The sequence below is a fragment of the Grus americana genome, chromosome 19 (genome assembly GCF_028858705.1).
Source record: "Grus americana isolate bGruAme1 chromosome 19, bGruAme1.mat, whole genome shotgun sequence".
Lineage (NCBI taxonomy): Eukaryota > Metazoa > Chordata > Aves > Gruiformes > Gruidae > Grus > Grus americana.
Window position 1 is genome coordinate 1110197 of NC_072870.1, and position 21310 is coordinate 1131506.

Here is a 21310-nt window from a genome sequence, read left to right on the forward strand (position 1 = left end):
CAGCAGTCGCTCTCCTCCCTGCCTGTGTTCTTCAGAGGGCTTGAATCTCAGAGCACAGAGTATTTCCCATCGATATCCCCCCCAAACAGACAGCGGTGTCAGAGCCAGGGAGCGCTCGAGCAAGAGCCGTGCCACCCCTGCACCATCCTTTGTCCCTGCCTGAGTGGTGAGAGTCTGTCAAGTGTTCAGTTGTATTCTTTTTCTCTGCTAAAGTGGCCAAAGCATTTCCAAGGGGCTCTCCAGATGTCCTTGGCAGAGAGCTAAGGCCAAGCTCTGCATTTCTCTGCTCTCTGCATCACCCAAGACACACCAGTCATGGTTTTCCACCGAGCTGAGTGGTGCAGTCGATACGCTGGAGGGAAGGGGTGGCATCCAGAGGGACCTGGACAGGCTGGAGGAGTGGGTCTGGCTGCAGACATCCGCGCTGGAGCTCCCATCAAGCCTTTGGCAGGAATTGCGGTGGAAGGAAATAAGGTTTTCTCAGGGCAGAAAAAAGAAATCTCTCCCCTCCTTCCCTGGGCTGTGCCACCCCACGCCTGCCACCTAATGAAACCCCAGCTGGCATCAGCCCTGCCCTTCCCTTTCTCCTCCCCTATGTCATTAACTGGACTCTCCCCACTGGAGAGCCCTGTGCAGACCCAGCTCTTTTTCCAGCATTTGGGGATGCGTGCGTGGGGTGAGCCCCAGCTTGGGGACCCCCTGCACGGCTCTCCTGCCCCATGGTCGCTGTGGGGTGGGGGCAGTGCCCTACCATGCCCCGTGCAGCTCCCCTGCCCGTTGCAGCCAGGTTGTCCCCTACAGCAGGAGGATGCCCGGGTGCTGCTCCTAACTCCGCTGCTGCCTCCCTGGCACACCCAGAATTGTTTTTTTGTTTTTATTTTTTTTTTTAATCCAGAAAGCAAGGTGCTGCCTCTGGTTTCTTCCCGCTCTCTCTCGTACCTCCCTCTTCGCCACTCATCACATCCATTTCCCCCACCTGCCCGCCGCCTCTCCCGGGTCCAGGGAAGGCAGCAGCAGTCAGCCCGATTGCACGCAGCGCCGTCTGCCCGGTGGGGAGCAGGCTGCGTGGCTGTGAGCTGCGGGGTGACGTGCCTTCCCCTCGCCTTCCAGATGTGATGAGTGTTAGGGATGCTGTGTCTGAACGCGTTCAGCCAGCGCTCGTGATGAAGCATCCTCCGCTCACGACTTGGTGATTTCAGTAGACCTGAAGCCCCGATGCTACTGCCTGGCATTGCTCTTCCTCTCAAGGCAGCTAAACCATCCCAGAATTACCTTGCAGCTGGCGAATGGGCCAGATTCTCCATCCAGCTCTAGCAGAGAGAAGTCTTCAACATGTTTTGTGGCTTCTCTCTTCCTCACAGCCAGAGTGGAAAGACCAGACCAAGAGCTTGAAATAATATTTGTCAGGGTTTCTCCCAAAGGGTGGGAACCCCCAGTCTAGCTGAGGGATGTTGGCTCTGCTCTTCACCGAATACCTTTCAGAGGCTGAAGAGGAAGGAGAGGAAACACCTCCGCATATGGAGGTCTTCCCCCAAGCTGTCCAGTGTCTCTTCTTGCTCCTCTGTACATCAGGGCAGGGCACAAGGGACAAAGCGCCACCACCATGCTCTAAAAAGCCATCCTTCATTTCGACCAGCCACAAAACACTTCTTCTTTGCTCCTTCTCCTCGGCCTTCAGGCTATCACAATCCCTGGAACTGGGACATTCTCAACTGCTGACCAACAGACGTCGGATCTTGGATTCGGTGACGTCACTGCTGAGAGGTGGGTTTCTCAGCTACCTGAGACCTTGGCAGATGTTTGTGGGCTCATCTCTGCTCAAGCCGGCATTCTTGGTGAGAGCAGAGGTGAAAACTTTGGCTTCCCCTTGCAGCACCTTTGGGGTGTACGCTTGTTTCGGCATCCCCAAGAGAGGAAGGGATGCCCTTCAGAAGGTCCTGAGGGCATCACAAGAGGAAACCACCCTTCATGGAGCTAGGTGTAGAAAGCTAGAGTCTCTTGGTTTCATCAACTGGCCTCAAAGCGTTCGTCTTTAGTCACTGGTGTGGTGGTGTCTGGGCACAGTGGCCCGGCTAAGCTTCTTCAGACCCTGGGTGTGTTGAGAGTGGGCAGTTTCAGGGTGGCCCAGCACCATGCACCCATGCTGTCTGCTCAGCCTCGTGGTTCGCTGAGTATCTTCCAATTTCTGCTGCCACGGCTGGCAGCTCCTCACAGCAGGGGACTCCCTGACCCAGATCCCAGCACATGCCCTGGCTGTGGTGGGCACCTGAGAAGGGGACAGGAGATGGATGGCTGTAATTATAGTGTGGTCTTTAATTGCAGAGGAGCCCACCTATATGGCTGTTGATTCTGGGAAGCTCCATCAGATGAGTGCACTGGCACGTTATGCTATTTTTAAAAGACACAAGTATTTTGGCAATATGTTCCCCATACCTGTAGTTTCACAACACCCACCAAGAACATTTGGTGTGACCTGCCAGTCTGCTGGAAGGCTTGGCAGAAGCAGCCGTTCCTTCCCTGCAATGATGATGTCACAAGCTATGTCAGCAGGAAGTACAGGGACCAAGTAGAAATGACCGCAAGAGCTTGGTCTGATGCTGATGTCCCCCTGCGACTCTCCTGGGTCTCCAGACAGGACTACAGGTCCCTGGTGGAAGCCCTCAGTGTTGGCTGTACGTAGGGTAACAGCACCATCTATTTGCAGCGGTGCTTTATGAGCGTCTTTGTAGAGAAGACAACGTGGCCTCCGTGGCTGGATGTTTGTGACCCAAGCCACAGGCACGGTGTAGCATCCTCTGCTGTCCTCGGTCACGTTGAGTTAGACCTTACCTCCAGGCACCCAAAGGGAACGCCTGAAATTTGCTCTGAGTTTAGGGTTATGAGTATGCGTTGCACAACATGCGTGTGGGGGCCAGAGGAGGGAAGAGGCACGAAGGGTCCCCAGACAGGTCAGACCGCCCCAGGCTAGGGGCTTCATCTCAGACTTCGGCCTCCCTTTCCAAGGCAGGCTCTGCCCTTCCACTCCAACACAAGGACACAAAGACACCCACCCTGAGGTCCAATACCCAGGTCTCATCCCCTGCCCCACGTTTCCCCATAGCCACCTCGCACACATGCCAGCCCAGTGGGGCCCAGAGCTGTCTGGGGGCAGAGGTCCCAGGGAGCTCTTGGCCCCGTGGGATCAAGGGGAGCTCCTGGCTCTGCCCAGGAGAGCTGTCCCCACCGCAGCCCATCCCCACCTCTGCAGGGAGAGCAGCTGGGCCAAGGGCCGGGGGACAAGGAATGGGGATGGGCCTTCCTCCAAACCCAGCTCAGCACCCCTCAGGGTTTGCACCCCGTGTGTCCCGGGTGGCAGATGCGAGCTAGGACCCTCGTTCCGGCTTGACTACAGGCTTGGGAGAAATGAAAAAGATCTGCTCTATTAAACCAGCTGGGAAAAGGTACAACAGGTGGTCTGGGGCATCCAAAGCACAATGGCTGGTCTGGGACATCCAAAGCTCTCATGGAGCGACCGCTACCTCTCCCTGCTGCTTTTCTTCTTGCTTTCCAGCAGGAGCAGCCCCTGCTTCTTGATTTCTTCCCGGCTGGGGACAAGGCCATGGTCTTCATCAGCAAAATCGGAGGGGTCTGGAGGAGAGAGTAGAGCAGAGCAGGATGAGGAGAGGCTGTGGGGCCACCACCTCTGCTGTGCCCATGTCCCCGGGGAGAGACAGCATGTTCTGGAGGCCTCACAGGGGGCCCTCGTGCTGAGCCCTCCAGCACTGGCACTGCTGACGCTCTTCCACCCCAGCATCCCCGGGTGACCTGCCATGGCCCATCTGCAACACTGCTGGGGCTTCCCATAAAGGTCTGGAGCCATGGGGTGGTGGGTACAGCTCCCGCTTTGTTAAAAAAAGGTGCTAAGCTGCCAAAACCTCAGCAGTTCCTCCAAGAGCAGCCAACAGGAGGAGGCCACAGCCAGAGCCAAGCACTGCTTATTCTTCACAACCAGATGATTTGGAAGACAAGGGTCTCCCTCCTTGCCCCACAGGGTCTCCCTCCTTCTTTCTGCTGTGGTTCGACACTCACCACCCCACTGGCTGCCTTCATTCTCCCACATCCCCACCTCAAACCATCAGCCATGCTCAAAGCCTCACAGATAGCCAAGGCCAGCCCCAAGGTCTGGAGACAACTCATGGCTTGGGGTCTGCTGGGACAGCTGCAGGCAGGCAAGGATGCCCAGAAATCCCAGTGGGCAGGGGCTGGGACAGTTGCTGTGGGACGCGTCCCCACTGTGCTCTCCTACCTTGGACCCTACTGCTCACGTCATCCAAGGAAATCTTCAGGTTCTGTGCATCATTGGCGGTCGCTTTCTCCAGCAAATCCCTGACCTGCACGAAAGTCTGTGAAAGACACCTGGGGTTAATTGATGGAGGGGAGGTGGGTGTAACAAGCCCGGGGTTGGTTCCCCACCTTGATGTCCCCTGGGGGGGACACCCTGCAGTGCCCAGTGCCACCTGGGGCTGAGCTGCTCCATGGCTCTTCCCTGGGGCCTCCTCCATCCTCCTAGCTGGGAGGACGGTTTGGGATGGGCCATCCAGGAGAGTCCCAAAGACCACAGCAGGGATGGAGCCCCTACGCACCTCGTTGTTCTCATCAGGGCTGTAGCTGTCGGGGGCCAAGTCGGCCACACGCTGCGTCAGGTACCGCAGCTTCTGCTCACAGAACTGGAGCTTCTCAACCACCCCCTGGGGCTTGACAGAATTGTCCTGGAGTCAGAGAGAGAACAACAACCACCACCTCGGTGGGGAAAATGAGCCACTTGGGGTGATGGTGGCTGCACCAAGGGTCACCATGCTGTGCCGTTGCATCACCAAGCACCGCCAGGGCCATGCTCACCCCAGAACTACGCAGGTACCTGGTCAGGCACAGTGATGGCGTGCAGACGGACTAAGAGGTTGTCAATGCCATTTGCAAACTGGAGCAGGAGCTCCTCGTTCCTCAGCGCCTGGGCTCGCGCCTGCTCCAGCTGAGCCTCTTCCTGCTGCAGCCTCACCCTCAGGTCCTCCTCCAGCATCCTGCAGCCAACCACACTCCCATCCATACAAGTGCACAGGGGTGCAGAGACACCCCACATCTCTTGCAAAAGCTGCTCTGGTTGCCCCTCTCCCAACTGCAGAGCAGAGATGCTGCCTGCAGCCCAACTCGGACTTGCTGGTACCATTTCCCATGCCAGGCAAGGAGCAAGGGTGCTCCTGCTGCCACAGCGGGAGCTTTGGGTGCTCTGCCAGGACCAGAGCTGGGGGAGCACCCTGCTGAGAAAACCTGCAGTGCAGGAGGGCTGGCTGGGTGGCTGCAGCGGGACGGAGGAAGGGGTGCCCTCTTGGGACACTTGTGATGCATATGTCCCCTGCCAAGGGTGGTGGCCTGGTTAGCACATCTGTCCCGAGCTCAGCAGCACCTGGGTGTGTTGGGGGGCTGGCCAAACTTCAGCTCAGCCTGCTTCAGCTCCAGCTCCTTCAGTGTCTCCTTCAGTGCCTGCTTCTTCTCCTCGCGCTCCTTGACGCACTGCCCCAGGTCCACCAAGGACTTCTGCTGTGCCAGGAGCCTGCCGGCGATGTCCTGGCCGGGGGAGAGCACCAGGACTCAGCCCACGGCGCTCCTGCAGCATGGTACAGCACCCGGGCCGTGGCCTCGCAGAGGTTTCTGCACCACGGACCGACCGCTGCAAACTCATGGCATGGAGAAAAGGAGCTCCATCCCTGCCAACACAAGAGGGGCTCTGGGGGGCTCCACAGGCAGAGGAGAGCAGACAACCCCACAAGGAAATAAGGCGAGCCGTGAGGTCTCGTCTCCCCGTGGCTCGAGCAGCCCCAGGTTTTACCGGAGAGGGGTTTTTACATTACCCAGAGGCGGGAGCGCTGCACCGCAGCCTTGGCCTTCTCCATCTTCTCGGTCAGCCAGGCCTCACGCTCCATCTGGGCTTTGGCGGCCTCCAGTTTGGTGTCTGCGTTGGGAGGGAAGCAGCAGGGAAGGATGCCTGCGGCTGCACCCATGTCCCACCCCCCTGCACCCCGCCAGGCACTCACCCACCACCGGGTCCTGTGAGTGCAGGCTCGGGAAGTCCGTGGCGAGCTCGGACCTGGCTTGCTGCAAGGATGGATGTTCATCATCACCCCCCACTGCTGGCTGCTGGCACCCTGGGGGAGCTGGCCCTGCAGCCCCCCCGCCACGGGGGGCTCGACACTGCTGCCTGCCCGCAGCCCTGCCTGCGCCGGGCCCCCCCAGCTCACCGCTCTTGGCTGCCTTTCGCTTGCTTCCTTCAGCCAGAGCCTGTCCACGGGCACCTCCTGGGCGGCCAGGGAGCGGTACCTGCGCTCGCTCTCTGCCAGGAACTGGGTTTTCATCTCGGCCATGTCCTCCTGGAGCAGATCGGAGAAGGGAGAAGCGGCTGCCAAAGCTGGGACGCGCCTTAGTGCACCAGCAGAGCTTCTGGGATGGCCAGGGTCAAAGATGCCCCCCCCATGTCAACAGGCTGGGAAGGAAACTGGGAAAGGAGGGCTGGAGGATGGAGCATGCTGCCTTCATCATGGCTGGTGCTTCAGGCAGGCTGTCCCCAGCCCCAGGGCAGCCTGGCCCAACAGCGAGATGCGGGAGGAGCTCTGGAGGCATCTGGGTGCTGTGGGCAAGCCCAGCTCAGGCTCTTTTGCCTCCTCTTTAGAGCAGCAAGACTCACCAGCCTGGGTGCGCCTGGGGGCTCTGGAGAGTGGGAGAGGGCCCCAAGGTGCCCTGGACCATCTCACCTTGGCGACATCAGCAGCTCGGAGGGCACGCGAGGCCAGGAGCTCCATGTCTTTCAGCTCCCCAGGGTACAGCTCGGCTATCTCGCACAGGAGGTCCAGGTGCGGAGGCAGGTGGGCCAGCTCCTGGGACACAGGGAGCCACAGCACCCAGTCACCCCGGCGAGCCCCAGGGGTCCCCTGCACGCTGCCACAGTGGATGGAGGGGAGCAGGAGGACCTCGCCGAGCCAGGAGGGCATCCCACCAGCACAGCCCCTCGGGCGCCTCTGCCTTTGCAGGAGGGGCGGGTGGGATGACAGCACGGTGAGGAGGAGCTCACCTTCCTCAGGGCATCCCGCACCACCAGGTACTGGGCGGTCACCTTCTGTCCAGCGTGGACTTTGGTCAGCATCTTCTCCCTGTTGTTCTCCAGCTGGTGAATCGCCTGGGGCGCAGACGGGACGGGGACACAGGGTGACCCTGCGTGCTGAGCCTGGCACCCACCCAGGGGGGTGCAGGGCTTGGATTAAACCCTGCTGTGGGATGGGTGCTGCCACCCCAGGAAGGGCTCCTGGCTACCTGCACCTGCGCCTGCTGCCGCTTGGCATCCCTCTCGGCGTCCTGCAGCTGCTGCAGCCGCCTCTGCAGCTCGTCCCGGGTCTGGCTCCGCTGCCTCAGCCAGTACAGCAGCATGTCGCACGTCTTCCTGCGCTCATGGATTTCGGCCCGGAGCTTCTCCAGGGCCACCTGGATGGGCACGGGAGAGTTTGCCAGGCTGGAGGCAGGGCTCGCTGGACACCCGCGGGAGAAGGGCGCACTGCCTGGAAAACACCCCCCAAGGTAGAGCCAGGGACGCTGGGAGGCTGCTCTGCGACATTGTCACTCCCTTGGCAGGACGGGCTCCAGGAGAGCTTTGCTCTGGGGGGCTGGCTGGGGCAAGGTGGAGGTGGGGATCTGCTGATGGCAGCGGTGGGCTGGGCTTCAGGACTCCACGTAATGCAGACCCAGGGCTGGGCATCAATCAAATCGATCGGTGCCCCAGATGCGGCTGCTGGCGGAGAGTGGTGGCACCGCTCTGTCCCTGCAAGAGGCTCCCGGGCAAAGGCAGCTCTGCGGGGCCAGCGCCTCTATCATCTCCATGGGCTTGGAACCAGGTCATGACCTTGGGGCAGGCAGTGAAGGGCACAGACAGCATCTCTCTCCCAGGGATGCAGCTGGACCCCGCAGGAACCCCAGCAGCCCTGGGAACATGGCAGGGGGCAAAGGAAGCTCAGGGAGCCAGAGAAAGACCTGCACGCATGGGTCCCACCGTGGAAAGGGACCCATGGGACCACAGGTGAACACCCTGGCTCTCACCACACCAGCCCCGGGGTGCTGCCCTTGTGCTGGCACCAGGTCCCTGCGCCCTGCACCTCATCCTTCTGAGTGTCCCTGGAGCCCCAGCCCCTGCCAGCAGCCCACGCCCACCCGACCCTGCCGTTACCTCCACCGTCTTCCTGGCCAAATCCATGCCCATGTGCCTCTGTGCTCCGCAAGCCACAGACATGGTGAACTTGCTGTGCTGTGGGCAGGAAAGGGGCAGAGAGAACATCACTGCCAGGTCACATCCTGCTCCTGGAGAGGGCCGCTGGAGGAGCTGGCTCCGCAAGGGCCAGCACCAGGCAGGGTACAGCAGATGGGACCTACCGGTACCGCCTGGATGCTGCCCAGGGCATGGACATCCTCCTGCACCGCCTCGCGCAGGCGCGTGAGCAGCTCTCTCTTCTGACGGAGCTTTTCCTCACAGCACTGTGCAAAAACCTTCCTCCCTTGCTCTGCAGGACATTAAAGCGCTGCTGTTGGCACCGTGCGGGACCAAGAGCCCCCCACCCGCCCCCGCCAAGCCCAAGGGGCAGCACCTTGCAAGGTGAGCATGGCGCGCAGCTCCTGGGCACGCTGGCTGAGCTGTGCCTTCCGGCCCTGCGCCGTGCTGGCGCTCCCACCTCGGCCCTCCAGCCCCGCAGCAGCCATCGTGGCTCTGCTGCCTGGTGGGGCGGTGGCCGGGCCGTGACCACGGATGCAGCCCAGCTCCCGTTGCCCGTGGAACCGTTGCTGTGACACCTCCAGCTGCAGCACGCCACACACCTCCTGCTTGGCCATCACCTCCCGCTCTGTTTCCCATCACCGTGGCTATGGCGGTTGCAACCCGCCCAGCCAGGGAACCCTCCGCACCCCACCAGGAACAGGGCGAGGACCATTGCGGGGAAAAGACGCCTACAGGTAACCCAGACACGTCCAGCGCTCTCCTGGCAGCTGCCAGTGTATTTCAAATGGCAAGGGGAGTCCATCGCTACCTAGATCTGTACCTTTGGAAATTACAGTTCATTAGCGAGGAAGCGATTGTGCGGGCACTTACAACCATGGCAACAGGCAAGAACAAACCAGCTACCAATACTGACATTTATTTCGATGCTCACCATACCTTCTTGCTGAACTACAAATATGACAAGAAATGCAAGCATGTACATTTAGTTGTTGATAAATAAAATCAAGCTCCCTCTACCAGAAAAAAATCCTCAATGTTTGATTTGCAGAAAGACTTTATAAGGAAATTGCCTTACTAGCACCAAGCTCCTAAATCAGCTCAGATTAAGATTCTGTAACTCAAGATCTTTCACCTGCAGCCATCTGACTGCACTCTAGCTGTTGAACACAGGAAAAAAAGAAACGACAGCATTGTGAAATCAAGCATTACCAACACGGTATCATCTGAGGCTCTTACTCAGTGTCTCATTTGCAGATTTACGAGTTGCATGTTAGCGCTAATTGCCAGTGACAAGCTAAATATCAACGTTATCATCTTCAGCCCTTCATAAAGTATGCACGAAGAGATGGCCACTTGAAAAACAAGCAGTCAAGGGTTTGTACGCATGAGGAATCTTGTCAATCTGTCCACGCACGTAGACATCTCCACAGAGGCTGTGCCCACATGGCAAATATAGTCATTGTACCACTAAACTCTCCTAGGCAGAACTGAAACACCACAGAAGATCACCTTGAGGGTAAGAGAAAGCATTTTAAAATGGATAAAATGGTTCAAGAATCAGGAAATTCTGTGCATGTATTAGAAAGCCGCATAAAAAGAGAGAGGCTAAAGGACAGCTGCCAGAATTTTTCTCTACCGCACTGAGAAGAAAAAGAGCATGTACAAACAATTCCCGCCAGGGAATTACGGCCCAACAAAGCCCGTCTAGCTCAACTACCAGGGGCCACCGCTGCCTGTCCCACATGCATTTTAGCACATGAGAACAGCTCACAAGTGCAGGCTGACCCTTCAGCCTACAAAAAGCATCGGCACGGCCAGAGACACCTCCTAGACTATTAATGAAAAATAATTCTTTTATATCTTTCTGTATCTGTAATATATAAATAGATGATAGTTCATTTTTATTAATGTAGCTAAATATATTTTATGAATAAGTTATTTGGAGAACATTTTTTTTTTCTAAGTCAGCAAGTACTGTTATAGCCAGTGAAGGAAATCTCTAAGAATGGTCCTTTAAAGTACTCTAATTATCGAGCAGCCAATTACAGAAGGCTAAGTCAGTTTTCAGGCTGCCACGAGATCAGTTCAGACACGATCCACACTTTGCACCTGTTTAAGAGTGAAAATGCAGCTCCCTTTTCTTCAGGTTCCTCTCCTCACGTACAAAACCCACCTCTCAGCCACATATGCCATCTCCCACTCAACACCAACAACTTCAAGAAAAACCTCTTGGCACCCTATCAGTCAAATGCTCTTCAACTGCACCCCTTAATTAAAGCAAACCAAAGCGAGAGTAACTTCCATATCAAGTCTTAACTCAATCCTCAGTAGTGCAACTCTGACACCAAATGTTCCTACAGGCAAACCCATCTGTAAACCAAACAAGTGTAAAGCGATTTAAAAAAACCCACGCTGCATGGAAAAATCCTAAAGGATTAGTGTCAGAAAATATTTGGCAGCAAGAGACTGGAAAAACCATGAAGGCCTAACAGAAGACAGTGGCTAACACCAGTCATTTCGTAGGATGTTGTTCAAGTAGAACTGTGCCAGAAGGTTTTCGTTATTCAAGCTTCTCATCTCCTTCCTCCACATCTTTCAGACTGAGCACTTCCAGTGTTCCTTTCCCTTTTGTCTCACTCCGGATCAGCTCGTCAATCTCTCTGAAGCAGCCTGGGTCAATAAGGCACACCTGAAATAGTTCACATTTCATCAGCCAAGCAATAATATTTGCATTTGCTTAGCCCTGTCTCAAGGAGGCAGTGCTAGGTTAACGGTTGGACTCAATGATCTTAAAGGTCTTTTCCAATCTAAATGATTCTATGATTCTAAGGTCCAATGCTAATTTTCATTAAAAAAAAGAAAAATTGTTTAGTTACTGTGAAGGACTTTGCAGAGTTGATCAGCGATTTCTATCAAGTAATCTTTCCACAGTTCTGCAGTTCCATGTCCATGCTGGGGACATGTCTCTTGACTAGAGACATTGCTGGAGTCTGGTCTGTTCTCAGAAAGATTTTTACCAATACCAAATTTTACTTTATCACAGACTATTTTTGAAAAAACTAATTAACCACTGTCAAAATACAGGCCTGACCCACCAAGTAAACAAGAGGAACATTCCGTATTTGCAAAGAAAATTATCGGTGCTGTAGGAGAGGCGCTGCTAAGAGAAATTACACGGTGCTTCTCCTCAGCTCGAAGCAGCGATCTCTGAGTAATAAAGGCTACTTCTAAGCTTTCATCAATAGGGTTGTGTGAAATGAAAAACTACAAACTACCCCTCCGATTTAGAATCTCTGGTAAACTTGCAGCTTATCTAAACCACTTCCATAGATTAATTCATCTTCCAGGAAGCTGTACAGGCGTAGTCAAATCAAGTACAAAACACAAGAATCACTTTAGTGCTTACAATTTCCAACTGTTCGTGGAATTCTTCGTTCTCAATAACTTTAATCAGGGGCTTGAGCTTCTCTTTCAGTTTCTTCCCCTCCTTTGCTGGAAGAATAAATCGCAGCCTCATGTGAGCACGTTCAATTTGCATGGTCTCCTTTAACTGCCTGATCACTTCCAGGGCCTGTAAAGTCATTCAGAAGAAAGAGCAGTTACACACCAGCTTACAGAACAGGCACAGCTCAAAATCTCGGATCCTTTGCAGGAGCTTCAGACACATGTCTCGGTACTGATCACCGCCACTCTGCTGCAGGGAGCTTGCCATTACGTTATTTTGATAGATTAACAAGAAAAGGCAGAGTCCTTGCTGTTTGAGATCACTTCAAATACTAAACAAACCTGTCTGAAACAACGCTAAGTAGCAGTTACACAGCAGAACAACTGAAAACCACGTGGCTCCGGTGCAAACCCCGATTTACCACCTCAAGTAAAATAAATCATAAAACTCTTTATTTCTGTTCCAGGCATATCGCTGTCGCCTGCTTTAATTCGTTTCTTTCTGTCTCCCTTCCCTGAATGGTTAGAAACCAAACTGCACGCGTTTCAGAAGCTGCTTGTATCCAGCAGTCACCTGCCAGCCACCTGAGGAATCACTCTGCGGCTGTGAGACCAGAGGGCTTTGCTGTTCCCTCTGTGACTGCTAACGGAGAAATTACACTTGAAGGCAACACCTCTGAGTAGAAGCCGACTTTGCAAGAAAACTGACCTGCTGCTTCGTGCTCTTGTGTGGTTTGACAGAGTAGTGAATGTCCTTCATGGCTCTTTCGATAAGGATTACTGTGTATGGCCTCTTTGTTTCAGGATTCACACATTTGTCAGCCACAATAGTCGCAATGTCTCTGAACATCTGCTCCAGCTGTGTGTGTCGTTCTTTGTCCGATACCTGCAGCTCCCCTTTTGATAAAATCTGTACAGGAAAAACAAAACCAAAATATTAACTAGAATATATACTATTTCTCATTTAACTTATAATATATTATGTAAATAACACATAATTTAATAAACATCACAGCCTAAAGAGTGAAAACTCTTGCAACTCTGTTAAATTTAACAACTGCTTGAATGGTTTGGTTAGATGTGCAGTGCAGAAAAAGAATAACCATATTAATAACGTACATCGTTAGGACAGACAACAGTGGAGAGACTTCAGACAAAAAAACCACCACAGAAACACTCAACTATAAAGAGAAGCGCAGATTTACTTGAATTCTCATCACCCGCAACAAGTCCACAGCTTCTATCCTGCCTAGAAGGACTAAATTAGATCTGTCATTAACACTTCATTGAACTGTCCAAAGGAAGCGACTGTCCCTTCCTTCCCCTGCATCCTTCATAATACATCTCAGGTGAGAAACTCTCCCGCACCGGTTGACTGTTTTCCTCTGCCCATAGACATCAGTGCGCAGAAGCTGTATGTGATACAGAGCACTCAGAACTCTTTTCAGCCAGATGCACATAGACAATGTAAGACTATACCATGGAATACCACTCCTTCCTACCCATTTCTTAACAAATGACCAACTGTTGCGCCTACAGCAGCGCTGCATGCCACAAAACCCTCCCAGTACCAAACCAGCCCTACCACATCTGCGTGGCCCTCACGTAAAACATTCACAAAGTCTTCTCCAAGCTTTTATAAAGCAGGGAACTGCAAAGTGGTTGAAACCTACCATCTTACAGATTTCTGTTTGGTCATCCGTCCCAAAGGCTTGAACGAGATCTTCCTTCTTCGCCACCTGCCCTTTGGAAACGTTGACGAACACCGTGTGTGTCTGCAGGACCTCGTCGAGATCTTTCTCCCTACAGATCAGGACAGGGTTAGAAAACTTGCAAAACCAGCAATGTGAGAACGACTGCGCGAGTTTTTGGCAAAGAGGAACAAGTCCTGCTGCCAAGGCCGAATCAGCAGAGCCTGGGCACTTCCCACTACCGAAATGTCACTCCCCAGGGAAAGGCCAGGGGCACTGCACAGCGCCCCAGGGCGCTCCTCCTGCCCGGCTCCACACCGGCCCCACGGACTCACAGCCGGGTCCCCACAGGGGCCTCCTCCCCACCACAGCCGGGTCCCCACAGGGGCCTCCCCCCCACGGATTCACAGCCGGGTCCCCACAGGGGCCTCCCCCCCACCACAGCCGGCCCCCCTCGGCCAAGCCCTGGCGGTGTCAGCCCGGCACTCACGCTCCGCTGCGCCACCCCATGACCTTGTTGCGGTAGCAGGCGATCTCGAAGCGCTTTCCGCCGCGCCGCGCCCGCACCACGGCCACGTTGGTGAGGCGGATCTGGTTCGTGGGGGTGAAGATGGACATGGCGGCCGCGGCTCCTACGCCACCGGCGGGCGCGCGAGGGGTCGAAGGGCGGGGCCGCCCCACGCTGTTTTCCTATTGGTCGCCGCCACGCTTTCCCCGCCCTCTGTCGCACCAGCAAAAGCCGTCCGGAGGGAACCGGGGGGGCGGCCGGAAGGGGAAGGGGGCGGTAGTTGTGGGGAGAGGGCGCCCCGCCGGTGAGGGCCGGGTGGTAGCTGTGAGAGGGGTGTGACAAATCTGTGTGTGTGTAACTGTATAGGTAAGGATGTAGGTAAATAACCGTGCGGGAGGGGTGTATGGGGGAGTAGTGACCGTGAGGGGGTGTGCGTGGGTGATAACCATGAGGGGTTCCTGGGACCATAGGGCAGGCCTGTGCGAGGGGCGGGGGGGTGGTACGTTCAATGGAATGGCGTGGGCTGAGGGGACAGGTAGCGGGGCAGGCACAGGGGTGAGGGGCGGGGGGCAGGTAGCAGGGGGTAGCCGGGGGCAGCCGGCTGCTGCGGCCTCTGGAGCCCCGTCCGAGGGGGGTTGCTGCTTGCGTGGGCTGGCGGCACGGCGGGTGAGCGCTGGCAGCTCGCTTGTTTTGGGGGGGTTCAGTGCTGCTGGTGGAGGGGTGAGGAGGAATCCCCTCAAGGTTTTGGTCTGGTACAGTAAGTGACAGCCCAGGGGAGAAGCAAGATAATAAAGTTCCCGGCCTCTTGGCAATACTCGATTTCTGTGCTCGTTTCTGATGCCTGTGAAAACAGGATCCAAGAGGACTGCAGGTAGCAGCAGGGGGGTGTCTTCTGTGTTTCTCAGTCACTAAGTCTCACAAACCAACCTTGTTTAAGCTCCTGAACATTTCCTAGGAGATGATAGGTAATCACAAGCACACTGCTGGCTGCAGCATCGTGTACCCTGAATTGTCCAGTTGGCTCAGAACCGCCTCAGTTGTTCCGAGTCAAACATCACCCACGTGACAGCATTCTGAAAAAGTACTTTCAATGGAATCCAGATGTCAGCCTGGCATTGAAGCTCTGGGTCAAAGTTGTTGTAATCCGTGTGGTGCCTAATGCCTACAAGCAAGGGTTGTGTTTAGCTGCGAGCTCTCTGGAGATCATTTCCCCCTTGAAATGGAGCTTTTTAGCTCCAGAAATCTGCACGTGTCGGGTCTGTGCACAAGTGAGACCTGTACAATATGGCGAAGGTTTCGCAAGGATTTTTTGCTCTCAGGCACTCGCACAGCACAAGTGTTTTCTGCCTTTCCTTGTAACAGAACCGCTTTATCTCAGACAAACACAGAGTTCCCATACGGCAGTCTAAAATGTTGGTTTGGGTCTGCAGATGAAACGCAGCTTAGTCACCTCTGAGGAGGTGAAGGATGGATCCTTGATGGATTTTGAGTGTCTTGTATTAGCCAAAAGCTGTTTTCTGTAGAGCCTTGAGAGCAGCTAATGGCATGAGACTCTGGGTGCTATGTGATTATTTTTTGTGTGCTTATTCTAAATTCCTACTGTAGGAATCCGCTCTTGCTAAATCTGTGATTTATTCTAGATTTAGATGTCTCAATGGATATGTGGAGCATTTTCTCTACTTGCCTGGTGTCTACATGGCTGCGCAGATTTTACATCTATTCTGCTGTTGCTTTTGGGATCAGCATTTGGATCGTTGTTCGGTTCTTCACCACCAAAAAGAAGGTAACTGAGCATGTAAACACTTTTGTCTGAGAAAACCCCAAAATCTGTATGCGGAAGTGAGTAGTTGCCGGGTGAAGGTGCCCACGGGTGCAGAGAAATGTACCGCTTCCCCGTGGGCCCAGCTGGGTTGCTGCAAATCCTAAAGGTAGTTTAGTTCCTCATCTGGTGCTTATAATCCCAGTTTGGATTGTCTCGTGATTGTGGGTAACTAAACGCCCCCATTGCTCTGATGTTGGAGCAGATCTCAGCTGAGCACTTCTCACTTTGTTACTGAAAGAATGTGTCACCCTGGGTTGCTCTATCACTTCAAGTACCTCACTCTGCTTGTACCCGGTGTTTTCAGGTTTGTGTTTCCACTGATGTTAATGATGAGGTTGGACTGGTTTTAGGATGGGAGTGGGATGAGGCCGTTAAAGTCTCCTTGTGTAGGTGAGCGAAGTTCTGCGTGAGTTGGGAGGCTCTGGGGTTCAGTTGGATCCTTCTGTCTCCCCAAGGTGTGAGATGAGTTTCTTGTAGCACGGTCTAGTTCAGAGAAATAGTTCCTCGTGTGTTTCTCTAGGGGCGAGAAGCTAAAATGCTTCAACTGTGGCATTTGCGTAGTGCTGAGAGCCTGGTCAGAGGACTTGTGTTTGAAAGATGTTTGGGAAAATGGGGTTAACATCCCTTTGGCAAGGGATTGAATGAGATGCGGTGCTTGTTTCTTAGGGTGAAAAATCCAATGGGAATCCAGCTGCTTCTGAAGGAAGAGAAGACAAACTAGTAAATGGATATGCCACCCTGCAGGCGAAGGAAGTCTGTGTTGCCGGGGTCAAGATCTTCTATGGGTCTCAGACTGGCACAGCAAAGGTATAAGTTCCTTTTTTCTTCCCACGTACATCAGGTTGATTTGAAATATTGTTGAAATTAGAAGATGTTGCTTGCCTTAGAAACACTGCACTGTGTAAACATCTGAAAGTTCATCAGAAGGTTCATTAATGCATTAGAAGTCATTGCCCAGCATGAAAGATAAGTGAAAATTATACAAACCTCCCCCCCCATTTTTCTTTTATGTGAGGCATGCAATAGAGACATTGATGAAGAAGTGTAAAGTTTATTCTTAAAATGTACTCTTCATTTGCTAGCAAGTCTTCTGGAAGAGAATGGGTGGTTTAGGTGCTTTCTCAAAAATAAATTTAATATCTGTGTGTAAATGTAAAATCATTAGTCATTAAAATTAATGTAAGTATCTTCTTTCAGCCAGTATACTTTTTTCTTTTTTTTTTTTTTTTTTGAAATGAGAGGAATTATAGGTGCAGTGTCCAGTTCTCATGTGCCGTTGTTCTTCCTGTGCTGGGAGAATTCTTGTGACTGTGCATAGCTGGGCTTGTTTGAAGTAATTGATAACTTCCTGAATTCCTTATTTCAGAGATTTGCCAAGGGTCTGGCTGAAGCAGTTATTTCCCTTAATTTGCCTGTGGAAGTCATTAGCATGGGAGACTATGATCCAGATGATTGTTTAGCAGAGGAGGTAGGTTCCTCATAAATATGAATAATAAATAAAAGGTTTTCCTGGGATTGGGAAGGCTCTTTTCCTCTTGTATTACTCTCCTGTTATCCTGGAAATCCCCCAAGCTGTGTGTAGAAAATGGCTTCCCTTCTACGTAAGCGAGTATAGCCCATCAACCCTCAGCAGAAAATACCTAAACTTTGAAAATTCCTCGGAAGGGATCGCGTAGAGCGTTTTGATGCTGACAGTGGCTTTGTATGAGCCAGTTCCGCAACTCAGGTGCGAGTTACATGAGAGTGGCTGCACCAGGTTCCCCTGCTCGGTCTCTGATGGTGTACGCTCGGGAGGGGTTCAAAACTGGAGTAAGATGATGGTGATACTTCTGCAGGCTTTATAGACTTGTAGGTTAGAAACTTCTTGGGATGCGCCTTTATTTTGGGCAATCCTTGATGGATTTTTCTTCTGTGACTATTGAGAGTTGCTTTTTGAATCCATGGGAGACTTTATTGCTGCAAGAGTCTGTTCCAGCAGCTGTTGATTGGGGTAGGGAAGGTCAGTGTCCAGTTCTGGTTGATCATGGTGTCCCTCTTGGTAGGGGGAAGACAGCTTGATGTCTCTTGGCCAATGTCAGATGGCTTTTCAGGGAGGGAGGCCTTTCACCGCCCTTGGGATTGTCATCCCACACCAAAGACTGTTAACCCACTTAGCAAAACATCTCGTCTTTCGACTTCTCCCAACTGCCCACGTGTTACAGCTCTCTCACTGATGTCAAGTGCTCTGAAAAACGCAGTGATCTTTCCTATTCCGTTTTCTTTCTATTATTAGACAACTGGCAGGAACATTTGTGTGTTCTTGGTAGCTACATACACAGATGGACAGCCAACCGAGAGTGCAGCGTGGTTCTGCAAGTGGTTAGAAGAGGCTGCAAATGACTTCCGCTTTGGGAAAATGTATCTGAAAGGCCTGAGATACGCTGTGTTTGGCTTGGGGAACTCAGTTTATGTCGATCATTACAACACTGTAAGTATGTCCTGTGCACCTTTCTTTGATTTCCACTCCTCTGGAAGGCTAAACTCCCCTAAACATTCTTAAATGCCTCAGAACTGAGTGATACTGGTAGTTTGTGTGAGAATTGCGGCTGTTGTGCGGGCTTGAAGAGGGACTGGGTTCAGGGCACTGGCAGTGCAGCTTTGAAGCAATTGTGCTGCCCATTTAAATGGGAAAGGAGTCCTGTAAGCACTGCACTAATAACTTGGCAAATCCTTCCTGAGTGAACTTCCCAGCTCTGCAAGCTTGCTGTCAGCATGAGGGCACAGCACCATAAACCCTCTCGCTGCCTTTGAGTTTAGAGTGCTTTTCTCTGTCATCTTCTGTACTTTGCTGTATTGCGTGGATTTTAGCTTTATTTCCTGGTGTAACATATGATGGTATCTTACCCTGGTACTTAGTTTCATCTCGGTCAGAAAAATGGCGTGACTTGTCAGCAGGGTGTTATGTTTGTATAGCTGGGGCTGCATGAAATGTGTTATGGCTGTGGATGTTTTGACCAACAACCATCGCACAGAGAAGCTTATCCCTGGAGCTGCTCTCTCACCAGAGCAGAGTGACAGCGGGGGTATTTCCAGATGGGAGCTGAGGGTCTGTGGTGCTGTTCAGACTGACTTGTGGCCTCTGAGTCAGCAGGTGAGAGGGACTCCAGAAGTCCCTGCCTTGCAGTGCTGTGCAGCTTACCTGTGAAGCTCTGCTTCCAGGCTTCCTCCTTGCTTTCTTCATTGCCTGTCTTGTTTAACTTGAGCTTCGTTTAATTTCTCTCTAACTCTTATCCTGTCCTAGGTGGGAAGAAACATGGACAGGTGGCTGTGGATGCTCAGTGCCAGCCGTATCATGACTCGTGCTGAGGGGGACTGCAACGTGGCGCAGAGCAAGCATGGCAGCATTGAGGCCGACTTTGAAGCCTGGAAAGCCAAGTTCCTCAGTCGGCTCCAGGCGCTCTGCAGAGGGGAAAAGAAGCCCTGCAGTGGGAAGTGCAAGAAAGGGAAGTGCAAATCTGCGGGGAAGCAGAGCAAGGAGAGCAGGGATCATGACCATGGGGCATCGGAATACGAGGATACTGAGGTAGAGCCAAAATCCATAGGACCTTAGTTGTGGTTTAGTGGCCCTTGGAATGCTATTTGAGTTTTCTCCTTCCTCCTGCAGCCCAGGGGGTGCTGTGAGAGCTTGATACTTCTTTTTGTGGAGTGGAGGGGGAAGAGGGATGAGATGCCATGGTGAATAACGAGTAGAATAAGTCTTCCAAAAAGAAGGAGCAAAGACTTGGTGGTGGACCTAGGCCAGATGGCATGTGTATGATGAGGGAGCCTTCCCCTGGAATAGGAGGAGGTATCTGTTGTGACAGATGCTGCAGGGAGCCAGTCTGGGTTCTCGTCAGTCTTTGCTTTGTCTCATGGCAGAGGGAAGCACGTAGTTCCCTGTGAGCAGTTAACCTGCTTCCACTTCAGCTTGTTGAAATTTAAGTGCTTTGCCTGCATCCCAAGATTTTTCCAAAGGCAGTTGGGAGGGTGTTATCTGAGCAAGTCCTGTGTCTGCCTGTAATCATTTGTGTGTCTTTTGGAGTGTTTGATTGCAGGTTTTGAATAAGAAATCCTCTCTTGCTCTGCAGTGCAAGACCCTGAACTGCTATGGTGCTTTAATCCTCCCTGCAGGCCATTTACTGTGGGTTGGAAATGATTGCTGTGGCCGTATTGAATTTTGTAGGAAAATAGGGGCTCTTCTGGCTGAGTGGGTTTGAATGTGTTGGCCGCTGCAGGAACAAGAGGAATAAATTTTGCTGTTCTGCGAATGCTGTTTTCTGTACCTTGACTGTGTACAGAAAGGAAGACAGCTTTTCTGCTCTGAAGAGTTTGACTTGGAAAGCAGATCTCTCACTCCCTGTTCGTTCAGGCACGGGCACTCGGATGAGTTAAAGGGGTTTAGGCTTCCAGATTGTCATAGTATGCAGTGACAGTTGGACCCCTCCTCGTCACTTCTTGTGTGATCAGATAGGCACATGAGGAAAACGGAGCACTAAGGGTCTGGAGACTGGATATCTGGACTAAGTTTCAGGTGGTCTGTGTGCTAGTGAACTCTTAAATGCTGATAAAAGCCCCATATACATTATACAGGTGATTGCTCGACTGTTCCTTTTCAGTTGTCTTTATTGATGGTGAGAGCTGATTTTGCTGGTTAGCATAGATGAAGGTCTTATGTTTAACACTCAGATATGTTCCTAATTTTTTTCTTTAATCTCTCTTACGCAGGCAGAGGAGTTGTTTGAAACCAGTAGCGAGGAGGAGGCGGCTGATGCTGAGGAAACAAGTTCTGTCATTGATGTTGAAGATCTCGGCAATATCATGAGCCACATGAAGAAAGCAAAGGTACTAAGCAAGTATAGAACTGCCAGGTGTCTGTCACTGATCAATTGAATTGATTAAAATATTACCTGCTGAATTTGAATCTGTATGGTCTAGTTAGAGTAAAATATGAGCTATTGGAGAACCTGTCCCAAAAAAGAACATACTTGGAGTGTTGGATATAGTTATGGGCTAACTGTGACTTGTTCCCTGAGCAAATGCTGCAATAGTAACCCGCTCTTTAAGTCTGAAGAAAAATCACTTCTGCAGCTTATGTTCAGATCTGAATGTACATCTCTGCCACTGGGATTCTCAGTCCGGTGTCTAAACACAAATCCTGTTGCTGTATCTGCCCGTGGGTACGCCAACTGAAACGCAGGTGTGTGCTGCAATGGAGAGCAAAGCTGCAGGTGGAGTGGTAATGCGCTGCTGCAGGGAGCTTCTGTGCCTTGCTCGCTGCTGCCCTAAGGTGAGGTGCTGTGCTCGCAGTGCAAGCCAGCAAGCTTGATCTGACCTGTGCTGAGCCTATCTAGCACAGCCCTAATTCCTGTGTCATTTCAGGCTGTTACTGTCTCTGTTCCTGTGCAGTTCTGTTCATGGTTTGTTTTTTTTTTCTGTGTTCAGCCAGCAAACAGGATATACTGAACTCATTTATTTGGTTAGCACACAGAAAGGAGTGAGGATATAAATAGCTGCTAGGCTAAGCCTTAGTATGCTCCCCTCAA

The 21310-nt window shown here is 52.5% G+C and overlaps 3 protein-coding genes across 8 annotated transcripts in view; 1 reads left to right on the forward strand and 2 right to left on the reverse strand.

The window, feature by feature from the left end:
- Positions 1 to 3410: 3410 nt before the first annotated feature.
- CCDC183 (coiled-coil domain containing 183) lies at positions 3411 to 8898 on the reverse strand. The gene is made up of 14 exons (XM_054848086.1): positions 8658 to 8898; positions 8446 to 8573; positions 8243 to 8320; positions 7339 to 7506; positions 7100 to 7204; positions 6783 to 6905; positions 6273 to 6401; positions 6069 to 6129; positions 5886 to 5986; positions 5441 to 5601; positions 4898 to 5057; positions 4623 to 4748; positions 4286 to 4382; positions 3411 to 3627 (listed from the first exon to the last, which is right to left on the reverse strand). The coding sequence occupies exons 1-14, from the start codon at positions 8896 to 8898 to the stop codon at positions 3515 to 3517; spliced, it is 1791 nt and encodes a 596-aa protein (XP_054704061.1). The 3' UTR covers positions 3411 to 3514.
- Positions 8899 to 9184: 286 nt separating this feature from the next.
- Positions 9185 to 14081, reverse strand: SBDS (SBDS ribosome maturation factor). The gene is made up of 5 exons (XM_054847823.1): positions 13910 to 14081; positions 13402 to 13531; positions 12438 to 12638; positions 11691 to 11855; positions 9185 to 10973 (listed from the first exon to the last, which is right to left on the reverse strand). Exons 1-5 carry the CDS (start codon positions 14035 to 14037, stop codon positions 10845 to 10847), a joined length of 753 nt encoding a protein of 250 aa, XP_054703798.1. The 5' UTR covers positions 14038 to 14081; the 3' UTR covers positions 9185 to 10844.
- Positions 14082 to 14157: 76 nt separating this feature from the next.
- Positions 14158 to 21310, forward strand: part of TYW1B (tRNA-yW synthesizing protein 1 homolog B) — a 107777-nt gene continuing 100624 nt past the window's right edge. For 3 of the 6 annotated variants that reach the window (XM_054847796.1, XM_054847798.1, XM_054847797.1), the window contains exons 1-7: positions 14158 to 14293; positions 15568 to 15710; positions 16416 to 16556; positions 17116 to 17217; positions 18022 to 18216; positions 19030 to 19311; positions 20493 to 20609. In XM_054847796.1, the coding sequence (XP_054703771.1) occupies positions 15582 to 15710; positions 16416 to 16556; positions 17116 to 17217; positions 18022 to 18216; positions 19030 to 19311; positions 20493 to 20609 (966 nt within the window). In that variant the 5' untranslated portion in view covers positions 14158 to 14293; positions 15568 to 15581. Of the gene's footprint in view, positions 14294 to 15567; positions 15711 to 16415; positions 16557 to 17115; positions 17218 to 18021; positions 18217 to 18819; positions 18880 to 19029; positions 19312 to 20492; positions 20610 to 21310 lie in introns of those variants that run through there. The other 3 variants (XM_054847799.1, XM_054847800.1, XM_054847802.1) reach the window with 3 other exon arrangements.

Coding starts and splice junctions, on each gene's coding strand:
- SBDS (XM_054847823.1), bottom strand. CDS start 14,037: ATGTCCATCTTCACCCCCACGAACCAGATCCGCCTCACCAACGTGGCC. Junction 13,532..13,909: donor ATGGGGTGGCGCAGCGGAGC/GTGAGTGCCGGG, acceptor CCTGATCTGTAG/GGAGAAAGATCTCGACGAGG. Junction 12,639..13,401: donor AAACAGAAATCTGTAAGATG/GTAGGTTTCAAC, acceptor TTTCCTGTACAG/ATTTTATCAAAAGGGGAGCT.
- CCDC183 (XM_054848086.1), bottom strand. CDS start 8,898: ATGGCCAAGCAGGAGGTGTGTGGCGTGCTGCAGCTGGAGGTGTCACAG. Junction 7,205..7,338: donor GGCAGCAGGCGCAGGTGCAG/GTAGCCAGGAGC, acceptor TCTGCGCCCCAG/GCGATTCACCAGCTGGAGAA. Junction 5,987..6,068: donor CTCACAGGACCCGGTGGTGG/GTGAGTGCCTGG, acceptor CTCCCAACGCAG/ACACCAAACTGGAGGCCGCC.